The sequence below is a fragment of the Peromyscus leucopus genome, chromosome 5 (assembly GCF_004664715.2).
Source record: "Peromyscus leucopus breed LL Stock chromosome 5, UCI_PerLeu_2.1, whole genome shotgun sequence".
NCBI lineage: Eukaryota > Metazoa > Chordata > Mammalia > Rodentia > Cricetidae > Peromyscus > Peromyscus leucopus.
In genome coordinates, this window is record NC_051067.1 from 63,834,114 (window position 1) to 63,852,086 (window position 17,973).

At 44.1% G+C, this 17,973-nt stretch overlaps 1 protein-coding gene across 2 annotated transcripts in view; it reads right to left on the reverse strand.

The window, feature by feature from the left end:
* Positions 1 to 1,615: 1,615 nt before the first annotated feature.
* Bend7 (BEN domain containing 7) overlaps positions 1,616 to 17,973 on the reverse strand; it is an 86,023-nt gene continuing 69,665 nt past the window's right edge. For both annotated transcript variants that reach the window (XM_028895094.2, XM_028895091.2), the window contains 3 exons: positions 16,278 to 16,397; positions 7,501 to 7,554; positions 1,616 to 3,774 (listed from right to left, as the gene is read on the reverse strand). In XM_028895094.2, the coding sequence (XP_028750927.1) occupies positions 3,713 to 3,774; positions 7,501 to 7,554; positions 16,278 to 16,397 (236 nt within the window). In that variant the 3' untranslated portion in view covers positions 1,616 to 3,712. The remainder of the gene's footprint in view (positions 3,775 to 7,500; positions 7,555 to 16,277; positions 16,398 to 17,973) is intronic.

Below are 17,973 nucleotides of genomic sequence, written 5' to 3' on the forward strand. Positions count from 1 at the left end.
TGGCACCCCCCTCCACTGTCCAAGCCCAGCTAGCACCTGCCCCCATTCTCCAGCCCCAGCTAGCACCTCCCTCCATCCTCCAACCCCAGCTGGCACCTCCCTCCATCCTCCAACCCCAGCTGGCACCTCCCTCCATCCTCCAACCCCAGCTGGCACCTCCCTCCACTGTTCAACACCAGCTAGCACCCCCCTCCATCCTCCAACCCCAGCTGGCACCTCCCTCCATTCCCCAGGCCCAGCTAGCACCTCCCTCCATTCTCCAACCCAAACTTGTCACTTTTTGTTTTCTCCTCTTGCGCATGCACGTGGCTGGGTTTGCCCTGTGTTCCTTATCTCTCTCCATAGCTCTTCCCACAGAGGACTGACCCTTACTTCATTCAAATGGATCAGCATAAGACACTAACCAGGACCTTATTCAAACTGTTCCAGTGGCTGACCTGATGTCTAATGTTTTGGGAGGGAAGGAGCCTGGTACAGTTTGGTGCGAGGTGCCTTGGCCCTTGCACCTCAACCTGGTTGTCCGGAAGCCATCACAGGGTCTGACCGGGTTGTGATGGGTACATGGTGGAGCTGGGAAATAAGCCCATGGCACCAGTCAATCACTTGGTAAGGCTGGGGCACTGGAGGAAGACCACTGACCCATTTGTTGGGCTTCCCCTGCTAGTGGGTCCTCCTACTGTGGACACCCCCTTGTTCACACCAGATTAGAAAGGCCATGGGAGACCCTCTGCTAGGGCCAGTCCTTGCCAGCATAAGGGAGCGAGTGCATCCCAGTGGCCCTGGGCACTAACGCATCACATGGACCCTTCAACAAGTATTTTCATGGATACAAGGAACCCACAAAGGAGAGGGTATATGGCGGGAGGGGATGGCTTGTGGCCGGCTCCCAGCTTCAAATAGGGAAAAAAAGAGTGTGAAGATTTATATCGACTGCAGAGTTTCTTTTGCAAACAGCTCACTCTGCTGCCTCCTTTCTTCCGGTCCAGCTGTGTTCTTAGCAACAGCTACCCCTTGCCGCCACAAGTCACCACTCCAGTTCTAAACAGCTCAAAGGCCTCTTCTTGGAACAGACCCTGAAGTAAATCCCCAGTGGAGCCAGATCCCAGCCTGGGAGTGCCACATGCTCTGGGCAGGGGACTGAGTATGCACTTGGGCACAAGACTGGAGCAGTCCCAAGCGAGGCACAGCGCCCCCTGTGCTGAGAGAAGAGAACAGCACAGTCCGCTTTAGCTGCCACTTTACACACTGGCAGAGATTGATTTGGCCTTCTGGTGTGTTGTTTCCATAGAAGCAGGGCTTAACCTTTTAAGTGAAGATTAAAAGGCTACCTAATTCATTTAAAATTAGGCTTTGAGCCTCTCACTACTTAATGCCCGAGTGTTTCAGCGGGACTTGCTGTAGCCATTGATCCGACTGCCAGACAGAGCTGTGACTCTAACATCTACCAGACTCTCACTCTGCTAGAAATCTGTTTGCATTATTTGTAAACATAATTTTCCACAGAGGCATAGTTCCTAAGAAAAATCATCAGAATATTCATAAATACCTTTTAATTAATGAACAGCATAGACTTCATAAACACAGAAGACTGGGATGCAAGCAAGACACACGTGCATTCAATTAAAGTAATTTTATTTTTCCAGAATGGACATAAAGGGCATCTTGGGAGTTGATATCACAACACAGTGTTACACACCATTTTCACAACTAGCTTTGCATTGAATTCTTTTTAAAAGAACATAGTAATTTTAAAAAATCTGAATATTTACATATTAATAAAACATATGTACAGAAAGAAGGTTGAGACACATCCATAGATATGGACCTTTTTTTTTTTTTGCTAAGAAAGCCTATAAAAGGGGTTTCTGAACAAAGCTGAACAGTAGTCACAGTAGGTTAACACAAATACAATTTAAACTTAAAAAGTATGATTTTACTGTTGCAGTTTTGATCTGCCTTTCCAATTTGTGAATCCATTGCACGTATCTGTGAGTTGAACGATGCCCACCCTCCTCAAGTACCATGAACTCCACGCTGTCACTGAGGCTCCGAAGGAAGTGTGTTCTGAAGGTTTACAGTGCATATTGATCAGGCCTACAGTGGTGAGTACATGTTCTCCCTGTACTGAAAACAAATTCACCACCATTTCATAGTCTGAAGGGTACTAATTCAGCTTCTCTATTCCCTTGAGGAGTATTTCATTCTAGGAGGCAGAAGACTTTTTTTTTCCTTTCAGGAACTGTTGCAGAATTAAATGAAAGTCCTGGTATGTCTGCCACTCATCAGTCCACTCAATAAAACAAAGGGTTTAGGACCGGCTGGAAACATAAATCAGTAACTGAAGGATGTGATGGGAAATTTCCAAGCTGTCCCTGTTGCTTCCAAAGAAGGAGACATAGAAGGAACACATATGAGATGTTGCTGTCTAGTTGCTAAATGGACTACAAGCAACACCTAAAATCACATGTTGTCACATTCCAGGGATATCACACACCATCTTCATTGATTAGCTGGTCTCAGTGGAGTACTGCCCTAGTCCTCCGATCTTCAGTAGTACATGTTCAGTATGAGGTAACACGGTACACTGGAGGTCTAGGTTCTATGTCCAGCTGGCCACGAAGGGTGACCTGACCCCAGGCAACCGCATCCCTACTTCTCAGTTCTGTCAGGCAAAGCAGGGGGGGTGGGGGGGCTCAGCCCCAGCAGCGTTAACTGGTGGTTCTAACCTGCGGCTGAAACGAACACTCGGCAAAGGCTAAGTGTCTGGCATGGAAGTTTTTATCCCTGGGGTTTGGTGGATTGACAGTCACATACATGACTTTTATGGCAATTTTGGCTTTCTGTGTCAAGTGCCCAAGATTCAAGGCAATTTGCTTTACATGATAAATAAGGTGTAAATGCGAGGTTTTCTAAATGAGTGGTATTTTCAATGCACTATTTCACTAGCAAAACAAATGTGGAGGTAAATATTTCTGTAAAACAAATATCCACACAGCAAAGATTTCTTTAAAATAAACCCAGATTTTTCTCATATTTAGTTTTACGTAAAGTGGAAGGCAAGTGTATGAGGGACCAAATAAGCTCTAGAATGAACATGAACACAGGGTCAAAGCCACTCCGTTTAAACCGGATTCAACCGCTTGGCGGCTGGTTACTTTCACTTTTTTGCAACTACATCATCATAATTATGTGAAAGTGCTTTATTTCCTAAAAACTCCTACCTCATTGGTACTTCAGTTCTGAAGGACTGTTTTGGGTTACTATGACTGACGTCATACAGGACTTCACAGACCAGGTCAGAGCTATCCCATCGCCCAGAACGGCCTTTCCTTCTCTAAGCTGAAGGGTTAGTTAGGGCTGCTTCGTAACCACCGTCAGTCCTGGAAAGAGGAGGTTTCCTCTGCATGCAGCTACGCATTTACAATCAAATAAATATGTTTAAAAAGACTGTATCAGGCAGAGACTATGAATGAATAAAAACGGGAAGAGAACTGCTTCTTTATGATGGGTCACACACGCTGGACTTTTAAAAGGTAACAACTCTAAGCATGGTTTCTTTTAAGAAAAGATTATGCCAAATTGGAGTTGTGATACCACATGTTACAAAGAAATTATTCAGACAGGACAAGCCACCACAGAACACCCACACTGCAGGAACCTCAACTCCTCCGTGGACCTTTGAGAAAATGCAAGAGTGTGCTACAATCCAAGTCTAGGCGATGGAACCTGGCTCGGGGTCCTCCACGGTCTCTCTCCTGGCGACAAACACATTACCTACGACAAAGACAACACAATGAGGGAGCTGTGTCTCCAAGGCAGAGCTGTGCATTTTCCCCCACAGCCGGGGCTGGGTGGGGAAGGATGGGGGTGGGTACACACCTGTGCTGTCCAGTTAAGTCACTAAAGCATCAGCTTTAACTGTGCTAAATGAATGATCTCAAGAATTAGGAATTTTTGATGATTTTAAAACAAGAAAGCCCATGACTATATATTACCATTAGTGAAGTATTGTCCAGCAATAGAAAATAGCTAACTATGACTTACCTGAAAACAATATTCAATAGCTAGTAATGTGTGTGCAGACTTGGATAGAGTGGGAGAAAATGCTTAGGTGAAACTCAAAGAACTCAGAGGACAAACTCCATGTATTTGATCTCCATTAGATAAATAAACGAAATAGAGAAAAGTTGAATGTAGGGAAACAGCACTAACAGTGTCTCTGAGTAGTAATATTATGTACATTTTCTTACTCACGCTTTCTAAAACACAAAACCCACAAAAGAACGCTGCTTGATAATGTAAATTGCTAAGTTCAGACAAACGTTACCCTGTCAAATCCAGAGGCCCAATCTTCAAACTGAAAAGGAACCACTTTGATTTGACTTTACACACTTTTTCTTTAAACGTCAATTGTTCCCAGATTCTGGAAGCAGTTCCTGATGGACCGCTCCTCCACATCTATGCCACAGTGTGCAAGTAGTTGCCTCTGTCCCGCCCCGTCTGAGGGCTGCATCAGACCCCAGGACGGTGCTGACTGCTGCTACCAAGGCTCACAGAACAGGTTAACACATTTCAGCAGGGTGTGATGTCCATGCCTGTGTCCCAGCCCTCAGGAGGTGGGGTAAGAGGATCAGGAACGCAAAGCCAGAGGCTAGCCTGGGCTACATGAGGCCCCTTTTGAGGCTTAACTGTAGCTGGAAACAAAGGCCATCTGACTGACTGAATATAATTCTGCCCTGATCGTTACAGGCTCACAGCAACATCTTCCCTCATCTCTCCTTGATTTAAAGGGGCAAAAGGACATTTAAAGTAAAAGAGCACCACTGAATCTTCACGAAGGATCAACTTCTGTCAGCTCAGATGAATGAGGAGCTGGGGATGTGGTCTGAATGTGTTGTTTCCACAGGTCTGCGGGTGAGGCTGAGCCATTGCAACTATGTGTACACGACAGGGGTCTACTGCTTTGGATGGCCGTGTCAGAGCGTGTGGAGGGGTGATGTGCAGCAACACTGTAACCATAGCAACCGGGCCACATTGTGGATTTTACTTTAGAAGGCAACCATGAAGTGTGCTATCAAGATTATTTGATACTCAAAATTTAAGAACCAATCTATGACCTCTTTCCCCCTTCTTCCAAAGTGATAAATACTTTAAAAAACATGCTGTTCAGTAGTTTGTATCTGTATCTATCAATAGTCTACTTCCTTCTTTATCACCTCTGAGTCTCAACAGAACTTAAGAAAGGAAGTGAAGAAATGAGCTACACTGGAGTGAACTTTAGGTAGACTGATGCCAAACATTGTAATGTGAAGACCGAAGCACTAAAAACAGAACCCTAATGGGACTGCACGCCCATCGTCTCCCAGGGTCTTTAAGAAATACCGAGAAAGCTGGTTTGGGGTTAGGTATAAGAAAGCCCTATGCTATAATGGCTGGGAGTTGAGGAGACTGGGCTCAGCCATGCTATCACCAGCTGTGACACCTTGGAAAAGTCATTTAATGTTTCTGGGCCTCGGGCTTTTTTCCCTGGAAAATAAAAGGGCTGGATAAAAAGGAGGGATTGGTCCAGATGAGCTCCCAAGTTCCCTTCTGTACAGGAATAATGCTCCTGTACACTGTAAAGATTTGTCACTTGAATTGGTGTAATAAAATGTTGATTGGCCAGTAGCCAGGCAGGAAGTATAGGTGGGGCAATCAAACTAAGAATTCTGGGAAGAGGAAGGGTGGAGTCAGGAGTTGCCGGGCAGATGCAGAGGAAGCAAGACAAGAATGTCATACTTAGAAAAAGTACCAAGCCATGCGGCTAAACATAGATAAGAATTATGGGTTAATTTAAGTGTAAGAGCTAGTCAGTAATAAGCCTGAGCATTTGTAATTAGTAAAAGCCTCTGTGTGGTAGTTCGGGAAGCAGCTGCTGGGTATTTGGAAGTTGCTGGCAGGACAGAGACTTCTGACTACACCCTTCATTTTCAGATTCCTTTGCAGCTTGTCAGTCCTGTGAAACTCCTCTAGCATCCCTGGGCTGTCTTTTCCTCTGAAATATCTCTGCCTCAATCTTCAAACAGTTAAATGCAAAGGTATATTTGCAAGATGCACAGTCTTCAATAATAAAGCAAGAGCCCACTATGTCATGTGACACAGGACAGCTGCTGCAGATGCCCAAGGGACAACTAGAAAGTATGACATTCCTCTTCAAGGCCCCTGAGCCATAATTTCATCATTATATTAGTATTTCCTTCACCTGCTGGGAATGGGTCAAAGATGATAGAAGAATTGTCAGTATGAGTTGTCCTGGTACTCAGAGGGTGGTAAGGAACAACAGAGATCACATATTCTACTCCCTCCACTCACAAGTACGGAAACACAGACAAACGAAGTGAGAAATAAGAAGAAGATCCTAGGAACTAGATATACGTAGACATTCTGTGCACTATTGTGGCTCATTTCATTGATCTGTCCATTGATCTGTTATTTGGCTACTCAAGGCAGAGAAGCAAGGTGTAATTTACATGGCTGGGGTTTCTGTCAACTCTGAGTTTACCTATGAGCTTCACTTTAGTGAACACCCCAAGACCCATGTTATTAAGACCATGTGACCACCAGGACTCCACCAAGAGTTCCTGAAAATATACTACATACTTCATTCATATTTTCTCAGTTTAATTCAAGTCTCACTGCCCCAGATCTAGGAAAAACAGACAAAACAAAAAACCCACTGAATTGAGCTTATTTATTTATTTATTTATTTTTTTAAAATTTTTATAGCTCAAGGTTTGTTTGTATTGTCTGGATTTTATGGATGGAATATTCAGAGAATCTTTGAAGGGCAACGAATAGGGAGTCCCGGGACTAAGTGAGGGATACATGGTTTGACACATGGCTCACTGATCAGGCACCTACTCTTTTACTCTTGGGTGTGAACTCATACACAGGCAGGAAGTCAGGGTCAGAGGCATCACACCAGAGTCTTGTGATGAGGTCACAATCAAGCCCACAGTTGAACACAAGTATGCAGCAAATGCTTCAGTGCTCTGTTGCATTTTCTGATCTGGTTCAAATACCAGGAGTGAGCCATCCACACCGGATGGGCTGACTTGTTCAATCACACTTAACACAGGAGTTACTAAGCCAAGAGTGCGGAGGCATGCCTCTCAAAGGCCTTTTGGTGGAGTAAGACAAAATGGGCCTGAATTTGGTCACACGAAGTTGACAATCCTGGTTTAAAGCTAAATGTTGTTTTATATTAAAAATGCCTTTTAATGCCTTAGGATTCACATTTCTAAGATTTTTATGAATATGAAATAGGGTGTGAGAAAAACATGGCATTTCATATCTAATGTAAAAACAGCTCTGAACCTAGGCCTCCAAGAAACTGGGGACTGTGAGGGCCTGGGCCTATTCCAGAAGCAGCTTGCTCAAGCCCTTGCATCCCTAATGGTAAGAGCATTTTCAATGCAAATGTTTCCTTGCAGCGGGCGATGAAATGGAAATGTGTTTTACCTGTTGGTGGTAGAGAAATGCCGTCCAGTCTTTCATCACCGTCAGCTGCCTCTGCTGGTTACAAACATAAAACACAAATCTCATTAGTTGTAGGGAGCACATTCATTTTGCTGAATACAGGAACACAATTAAAGAGACTCCAGTGTACACAGTGCCTTTCATCTTTCTTTTCACCACTCACTTGGCTCGGTTCACATTACAGGTTTGAGCATCATTATTTAAACACAATTTCGTTTGGATGATCATGACAGGAAGTCAACCTTCCTGTAGTAAAACTTGAAAACTCCCTGACCTTATTTTGTCAATCATGGGTGATTTCAGTTCATTCTGTCTTATTCTCATACGCTTAAACCTCCAAGCAGCAGTGGATGGATTGTTCGACCACACACTGGAGGCACTTAACTTACTGCCTCCAGTAGGTAGAATTGTAATTTTCACACACACCCAGCCCACACAACCCCCCAAGCCACTCATAGTTGGAATTCTCAGAATGAACTTTCTTTGGAGATGCCTGGTTCTGGAGCTGTCAGTCCAACTCTTGGATCCATTTAGTCATAAGGAAAACCATGGAGAGAAAAATCTGTATTTCTTCAAAAGATTCCTCTCTATTGTGATTTAAAATGCAAGCCTTGCTCTTCTGATGTTTCAGTCTCCTTAATGGTTTTGCAAAGTGTGATCCTTCACACACACACACACACACACACACACACACACACACACACACACTCACACACTCACACAAACCTTCTATTAAATGTAAAGAGAAGCAGTTTATAAGTCTCCTGGTAACTCAAGGGAATGAGCCTTTCCTCACATACTAGGGACAGAGGAAGCATTCACATATGGCTACTGGGATCATTCTGGTGGCATCCTCTATATCCTTTCTGCACCCCTCCAAAGCCCCTGCTGACTGCACTGTGTGCCCTGAGGCTGCCTTTTGCTCCACCTTGCTGTGTGGAGATGGCAGGAAAGCCAGAGCAGTGCTATATTCTCGATTTCACTGTTGGTGCTTTAAACACACCAGGACAGACACAGTCAGAAACGTTCCAAGCGGTCTACCTCTAGTTTAGTCTCTAATATCTTGTCCTTAGGTGAGTAGATCTGGCATCAGTGTCTGCTGGCCCATGTGATTTACCAGAAAGAAAACAGAGAAGACATGGAATAGTCACAGCCAATTGTGATTGGAGTAGAAACTATTAAAAATGATGTTGATAATATTTAATAGCTGGGTAAGGTGATTCACAGAAAATTTGTCAGACGTACCAAAATTCTCTGGATAAAAGGCATTAGGTATTCTGGCTGGACTCTGTGTGTGCACATGTGTGCATACATGCCCTTGAACACACGGAGACCCCAGGTTGTCACGTGTCTTCCTCTGTCACTCTTGACATTAATTTTTGGGATAAGTTCTCTTACTGAACCTGTAGCTAGCAGTTTTAGCTAGACTGGCCAGTCAGTGAGCCCTGGGATCTGCCCGCATCTACCAGCATCTAAGTGCTGGCGTTACAGATGTGCACCATCACACCTTGCTGCTTTATAAGGGTGCTGCTGAGGATCCGAACCCAAGTTTTCCTGCTTGTGCAGCAAACACTTTACCCATGGATCCAGTTCCTTAGCTTGGTTCTTAGGGTTTTTGAAAAAAAAACTTTTTATATGTTAAGAAACAATGAATGCCTTTTCTATTTAGAAATCATCATTTCCTTCTGACTGGTTTCAATGAAGCAGAAAGGCAGGTGGTTTACATCGTAGTTGTCTTATTAGCAGAGCTTAAAAATTCTTCAGTAATAATAAATGGCCTCAATAATAATTGAGTACTTTATGTGCAATTTGTAATCTGACTGATAGAAAGTCTTATGGGGTATGTCTGATGCTATGCTTGGTTTAATATAGGAATCAGAGGTGAGGAAACTAAATTATGGCTAGTAAGGGACAATGCCAAAGGTAAGAATGGGCTTCAAGTCTGGACTCTCAATCTCTGGCTCTTAATAATACATATACAGCCCATGTGCAGTTACAAGCTAGTTTTTTAAAGTCTTCAAATTCTAGTTCACTTTTTATTTTAGTAACTTCTTCTACCTTAACATACGTCTGCTTTTCGTTTAGTTTTGACAAAAATTAGTTTGGGGTCTGAGGTGGCCTTCCTTTGTAATTCAGCTACTCTTACTTAAAAAAAATATATTTAACAATTTTGTTTATTAGTGTTTTGCTTGCATGTATGTCCATGAAACACTTGTGTACCGGGGCCTGTGGAGGGCAGAAGAGGGCAGGGGAGCTCCGGGAACTGGAGTTACAGCCTGTTGTGAGCCACTGTGGAGGTCTGGGAATTGAACCCAGGTTCTCTGGAAGAGCAGCCATGGTGTTAATTGCTGAGTCATCTCTCCAGCTCCTACCCATATTTTTTGTGAGCCGTCATGTGGTTGCTGGGAATTGAATTCAGGACCTCTGGAAGAGCAGCCAGTGCTCTTAACCTCTGAGCCATCTCTCCAGCCCTACCCATACTTTTTATATGCAAACCTCCACGATCATGTGCTTTTGACAGAACAGAACATATATAGTTTACATATACTTAGGTTATATATTTTGTCAGAATGTATAACCTAAATATATGTAAACCATATAAATTCATATATACTGGCTGCATGTGCAGGGCAAGTGTCATGGGTGAAGAACATCAGGGTGTTAATTATAACACCCGTCTGTAACAACAAGCTCACAGCCTCTCTTCTCTGGCGATGATCAAGTTGTAAAATTTGGAAAAGACTGAGCAAGTCCAATAAAAATTTAGTAGCAGTGACAGCTTTACCCCTAGATCTAACACAAACAATAAATTGTGATTTCAGCTCTGAGGAAGTAATCTAATAAAGATGATAAAAATCCACACCAGGAACGGAATTCTAGTTATAGAAAAAAATTATTATGTGTGATGAGAGCCCCAAATGAATTTGTTTGGATTTGCATAACGACCTTTCCAGGCGTGTGGGACATCGCTTTCTCCTCCAGGCAGCACAGGCTTCCCTATGTGGTGAGCTGATTAGCTCCGTCTGGTCAGAGTCTGGACCCAGTTCTAGGAACTGAGCCAAGGATGATAAATAAGGCTGTGGAAGTTGTGGAATACCTTTAACACACTGTATTATCATTTTGATGGGAAATAATCAAGATGAAAATCCCAGAGCCAGTCACATTCTAGAGCCTGGCCTCATTCAGGAAGGGCAAGTGGTTCTCATCTGTTGCTGGAGTCTCACTCAGCTTTGTGCTATAGAGGAAGTGGACCAGTGTTTCACACACAGAAACAAACTCTGTCTGCCATGGCTGGGGTGCCATCCTTTGATCTAGTTTGGCCTAGATGTCAGGGTGGTTCTTTCTTAGAGGCACCTTCCTTCTCAGTGGTTAAGACAGTCTACTCAACACATCATAAATGTCCAGGTAGAGCATGTGTGTGTGTAAACCTGCTGATCAAATGTTCCAATGTCTCAAGTCATATCCTTGCGCTGATGTCTCAAGTCAATCTCCAGAGCTAAGCAGTGAAGGGCTTCCATAGGAAAGGGGGAGTTAGGGAGCATGCAGCAGTTTAGGTCTCTTTCTGAAGAAACAGGTGTGTGTGTGTGTGTGTGTGTGTGTGTGTGTGTGTGTGTGTGTGTGTGTGTGTACATTTGGGACGCAAATTATTAACAGAAATGCTGTGATGCTTAAGAAATAGTCACTGGCCAGTGTGGGAGTAAGGATGGAGGGAAATGCAGGGGCGCGTCCCTTCCGTGTGCAGATGTGTGTGCTGGTGTGAAGAGTGGAAAGGCAAGAGAGACCAGGACCTTGACCTTGGTCTCAGCATCTGACAAAGGAAGGATTCAGGTCTGCAGCCCCCTGCCCCGCACTGGCCTCCTGTGTCTGAATACTTGCTTCCTAGCTGGTAGTCCTGTTTTGGGAGGCTGTGACACCTTTAGGAGGCCTGGCTGGCAGAAGGAGGTAATTGGGAGTAGGCTGATGGGCTAGAGCCTGGGCCTGGTTTCCTGGTTCCAACCGGAGCGGCTCTACTTTCTGTTTTGCAGAGATGTGAGGAGATGAGGAGTCCCAGTGACATTCCTGCCATCAGAAAGTCGCCTTCCTCATCAAGATGGACTACATCTCTTCAAACCGAACCCAAACAGAGCCTCCCTTGAGTGCCCTTTGTCATGTGCTTGGTCACAGTGATGAGAAACCCACACAGGTGACATGGAGAACTATTTTCACCTTGTGGTGCAGCAGGACTGTGCATCTCTTTTCCATAGGAATAGCCTTCTCCAGTGTCCTGACTTTCTATGATTCCCGCCTTTACAGATTTTCTTAAAATGGACCATTTTTAGGTCCGACAGGACTTTCTTTTCCTCCAGAGGTGCCAGCCCTGGGACACAAAAACCCTGTCTTTTTCCAGGCAGTCCTGTAGTGTTGTAGCTAGGAGCATCATTAGTCTGGGTCCAGATACTTCCTTTTCCTTAAAATCCCAAGGAGTGATCTGGGCCATGGTGGCTTACGCCTTTAATCCCAGCACTCGGGAGGTAAAAGCAGACGGATCTCTGTGAGTTTGAGGGCAGCCTGGGCTACAGAATGAGTTCCAGGTCAGGCGCCAAAGCTACATAGAGAAATCCTGTCTTGACAAACAAACAAAAATCTCAAGAAGCTGACACAATTCTCACAGTTTCCTGTTCATTCTCACCAGTCCCCAGGAAATGGAAAGGGAGCAGCCGCATGCGCAGGTAGTTGCTTGCCTATGGAGACATCTGAAGTCAGTACGCATCTGGCAGCAGGGTGTGGCAGAGGCAGTAAGGGGGCTGACTTGTGGATCGCTGGTCCTCTCTTGCTTTTGGCTTGCTGATACTAGATTTATCTCTCTTCCTCATGACATGTTTATATTTCTCTCAAATCTGAATATTTGGTGTTTTTGTATTTTGGGCCAACAATTTCTCCTTTCAGATGCACATGGATGAAGTCCTTACATATCCAACAGCTGAGCCGTTCAAGGCAGAAGCTAGGAAACACAAACCAACTTCATACTTACTGGCACAGGTGCCACTCAGGCCCAAGGCTTGAAACCTGCCTGCCTATAAAACTGAAGGAACACATCACTGCCCAGTCAGGACTAATACTGGGTCGATCCAATGGGGCCACTTACGGGTCTCTCACCTGTGCATTTCCTCCTTCCTTTCTTCTTCTTTCCTTCCTATTCCTGTCTTAGTCCCTCCCAGGGGTGGGAGATGGGTATCAAGTACTACAGGGGAGGGGCTTTTGTGATGTGACTTAGGGCAGAAGCATGCACCCGAGTGGAAAGTCATGTTAGGAGGTTCATCTCCTGGATGAGGTGAGTCCACGGGATGTGAGACTCTGAATCTCTGGGGGAGGACGGGAGAAGAAAAGAGACCGGAAAGGAAGTATAAAAGCTGAACCGGAGAAGGAAGTGAGAAAGTGCTGACGAAGCAGAACTAGGAGGATTCTGAGATGACGCCATGAAGCGACACTAGGGGTCTGAAGGACTTTCCTCCAGGGGGCAGAGTTCAGGACACTGCTGCCCATGGTCTACAGGGAACGGAATCAACATTTGAACCGTAAGTGAGAAACTACTTCCTACACTACTCTGCAGGATTTCCTCTTCTGACCAGGAAAACAAGGTGTTTGTTGTGGACCGCTGTGTCTTTCTTTTTGTAATTACTGACGTGTTCTTGATTCACTCAAATATTTCTTGAGAGTCAGCCCTGGCTCACACTGTCATGTGGGACACAAACATGACTTAGAAGCAGACCCTGCTCTTTTGAGGAGTTCATCATCCAGGGGACAGGAAAGGGACCCTACAGGCGACAGAAGTCAGTGTGCTGGAGCCTCTACCGAAGGTTTCAGGAGAAGGGAGGCTCTGCAGTGCTTGTGAAGGGTGGGAGAGAGCAGCCAGGTTTAGTACCACAGAGAAGGCCATCTTGGCTGTCGAGTCCGAGGCCGGAGACAGGGCTGTACTGGGAAGGATTCAACTAACAAGCACCTGTTACAGATTGCTATGGTCTGAATGTGTCCCCCAAAGATGAGGTGCTGGAGGCTCAATCCTTAGATAGCAGTGCTGGGAGAAGTCTGATGAGAGGTGGCCAGGACGCAACCCTGCCACCGAGGAAGGGTGAGTTTGTCCTCCCTTCCCCTCTCTCTCACTTTCTCTGCGCCTTTCTTTCATGGGCTGATGCAGCAAGAAAGCCCTCAGCCTTAGGTTTCCAGCCTCCAGAACTGTGAGCCAATAAACTTCTGTTCATTAGAACGAACAGACTCAGTTGTTCTGCTATGGCAGCATCAAAGACTCAGAGATGCGGAGTGTGCCCTCACACACCTCCACAGCATCTTAAATGAGGAGCACCTCAGTCCCCAAGTCTACCTTCCAAACTGTCTAACGCTCCAGCCACGCAGATCCCCAAGGCCTGCTGTAAAGGTGATCTGGACTTCATTTTCATTTGACAAATAAAAATCATGCAATAAATTTAATAATAATAAAAAAGACATAAACTAAGTTCATGTGTCAGGGCAGTTCCTTTCTGCAGGAGGCCAAATACTAGTTCATGAGTGTCGTGTTAGCTTGAACTATCAACGTGACACACCTAGATGAGCTTGGGAAGAATCTCAAGGCACTGTTAAGATGATGTGGCCTGTGGGAGACTGCCTTAATTATGTGGGAAGATCCACTCTGAATGTGGGCAGAACTTTCTAGTAGCTGCTTGGATAAAAGACACAAGAGGAAAGTTTTTTTCCTCTCTTGGCCTTTGCTCTCACTGGGGAATTCATCTACCTTGCTGCTGCTGCTGCTGGTGCTGACTCCTTTTGCTGACGTTAGAAACAGCTTCTTTAGGATTCTCATGTTGATTAGGGAAGAGATGCTCTCTGGGAATCCCCAACCTTCATTCAGAGTAGGACTATGAGGGCAGAGTGGATGTGGGGGTGGGGGAGGGGAACCTAGCCCCAAGGACCGAATAACCATTGGGTTCTGAGACTCTCTACTGTTGAACCATTCTAAACATATTATGGAAGCAAACCTAATAAATTCTCTTTTAATATAAAAAACATGCATATTTATGATATACAACATGGCATTTTTGAAATCATACACATGTAGAATGGTAAATGTGAGAATTAATCTATGTATCATTCACATACTTTTAAGAAAATACATGATATGAGCTCAATTATTTTCAAGGATATTATAAATAACCCTGTGAGTCATGACGTCACATAATCACTCTCACTCCTTTTGTCTAACTGAAATGCTGTTCCTTTGCCCAACATCCTCCCAGACCCCCAGGCTCTTGGTGACTGACCATCACTCTCTCTGCTCTGCTTCTGTGAGTCCAGCTTCTTCAGATTCCTCAGTGCAAGTCCGTGGTACCTGCATTTCTGTGCCCGTTCACTATCCTTAACATAATGTTCCCCATGGTGATGCAAACCAGGGCATTCCTTCTTTTAGAAGATACGTACGTACGTACGTATACACAGCACATTTTCTTTATCAATGATCTGGTAAAGTGGATGCTGATGTTAATTCTATGTTTTAGAAGCTGTTAGGAAAATGCCTCCATGAACACAGGAATATACTTTTATTAATTTTTTTTTTTTTTTTTTGTGTGTGTGTGTGTGTGTGTGTGTGTGTGTGGCACCAGAGGACAACCTCAGGTATTGTTATTCAGGTGCTGTCTCTCACTGGCTTGGAACTCATCAAGTGGGCTAAGATGGCCGGCCAGCCCGCCCTATGGATCCAGTGCTGAGATTACAAGGACATGCTTTATTATTTACTTATTTTCTTATATGGGTTCTGGGAACTTAACTCCTTGTGCTTACAAGGTCAATAAATTACCAACAGAGCTATCTCCCTGAGACCCTATTTTTACTGTTTTTGAGAAATCTCCCTATTTTTTTTTTTATAACAGGTATACTAATTTACATGAAATTTAGAAATAAAACCTAGAGACTTGTGATCTAGTAGAGATAACTATTCTCGGATGATAGAGAAAACTGACCCCAAAGGGATTTCTAACTGGTAAGGTGGTATACGCAGTCAGATTTGGGAGGCTGAGACTTCGATGACCGAATCTATATAGTCACAATTCAACTGGTATTCTCTTTGCCTAGAAAAATAGCTGCCAAGCTGCCAACTCTCAAGTTTCAAACATGCTCACATGTACGCGCGCACGCACAAACACATGCACACGCACACTGCTTAAGTTCCTTCCAACTTGATGTGGTATTGTTGACAGGATGAATTTTGCTTATTTTGGATTTTTGAAACAGGGTCCCTCCACATAGCCCTGGCTGTCCTGGAACTCACTCTGTAGACCAGGCTGGCCTCAAACTCACGGAGAGCTCTGTCTCTAGCTCAAGGGCTGGAATTAAAGGCGTGGACCATCCTGCTACTCCCCCGACCCCTTTTTAAACTTTGAGCAATTAGTCCCTTAAAAACTCATGTAGATATAAACAAACAGAAATCAATAGTTAGATAAAAGCAAACCACAGAAGACTCAATTCTGCATGGGAAACACATTAGGCCACAGATGAGATTAGCAATCTTTTCCTCTTATACTATTAAAAGCAAATGGCCTACATAATTTTTACTATTCAATCTTAAGACAACTTTCAAAATTCACTAGAGCCAACCAGAACACATTACATAGAACGTCTCCTTTAAGAGGCAAAGGATGCCACAATGCCCGAGAGAGAAAGCACTGTGTTTTAAAAGGCGGAGGGTTCAACAAGGTACTTCCACAATGGCTTCTTTCCCAGCTTATTCATACCTGAGCCTCTTTTTAACCTTCTTCTGGCCAGTTTAATTTGATCCTGCAGAATCTGTACCCAGTCTCTTGGGCCAGGAAGTTTATCCACATGGTTCGCAGTACAGTACTTTTCTGTAAAGACTGAAAGAAAACATGAAATGCTACTAAATACCTTAACAACAACAAGAGGATGCAGAACAAAATAGGAAGATGGTCTAAGGACAAAACAAGTCTTTTGTTGTTTCTTTGCCGGTGCTGGGAATTAATCCTAGGAACGAGCACATGTGCTCTACCACATGTTTCTTCCTCAGCCCTGCAGTGAACTTCTAAGGGTGCCAGACCCACAGGGCACATGGTCTGCAGTGGCACTATGCTCTTTCGGTGAAGATGGCGAGCAGCTGATCACTGGCTATCTATGATGGCTTGTGCTTAACATGAAACTGCTGGAAACACTAAACAGTTTGTGTGGAAACTGTTCTTTGTGTGTGTGCATGTGTTGGATGGGCAGAGAGGACAACGCTTCATGTGGCTCTGCCAGGCCCATTCATAACAGAATTGAGCAAATGTGCTAAATGACTTTGTCTGTGGTGTCAACTCAAAACCAAATGCAGCACTGCACAGAGATGTTCTCACTCTGATCTGTAAGAACTCAGTACTCAATAGAAATAATATTGCTCTCCATCTTGCTGAAATTCTACGATTCGGTCTAGGTAGGCATCAACACCCTGCATACTGCATTAGATATGAGGAAAGACTGGCCCTATTAAGTGCTAAGAATCACAGGGCAGGACAAAAGAGAGGCAGGAAATGATCCCAGGAAAGTCATATAATACGTGAGATGTGGAGTTAACATTTCTGCCTGGGCTTTGTTCCTGAGCACTAGTCAATTCTCCTTCTTACCTTGCTGCTGTCTGTGCCTGTGAGGTCAGGAAGCAGTCCCAGCACACTGCCTTTGTGATATTTAAAAGGTTGCTAATTTCAATGTGTTAAAAGGTCTCTTTCAAAAGAAATGCACAGGAAAATATTGACAGATTTAACTATACAAAAATTGAAATTCCCATTCAATGAAAAATGAACATTTTAAAAGAGCTACAAAATCTGGCCACATTATATGTCTCAGAATGTTCTTTAAAGAGTGCACTCAAATAAAAGAGCAAGTTCAATAATCCCATAGATCAATAGTGTATTTGAAGTACAAAACACTAGGGAAAACGTTCAACTAATAGGAAAATCAAAGAACCGAAAAGCACACATTGTATACCTAGCCTAAGTTAGAAAAACAAGGTCAAAAAGGCTGTATTTGATAATAGCAAAACTGTGGTGACCTGGCCCAATCAAACATTACTATTAGCATAAAAATGGGATTTTTTTCTTGAGAAATAAGAATAAAACTAATGAGATCTATAAAATGGTTACACCACTGATCAGTAATGTTACTTCTAAAATCATGTCCTAAGGAAATACCAGGAAGAGGAAAAAAACTGTGTGTGAACTCAGATGCAAGCAGTTCAAGTGTACAGGATGGATCTGCAGGCCACAGGGAGAGGGGTTCCCTTTCAGAAGCTAACACTTGTCCCAGTTGATCAAGCATCTAGGGCAGGTGACTGACACTCTGTGGCAAAACACATGACATAGTCACCACAGAAGGTGAGGTAAAGGTGGAACACCACAGACTTTGGGTGGACTGTTTGTGGAGCAACCACATGATGTGGCCAGA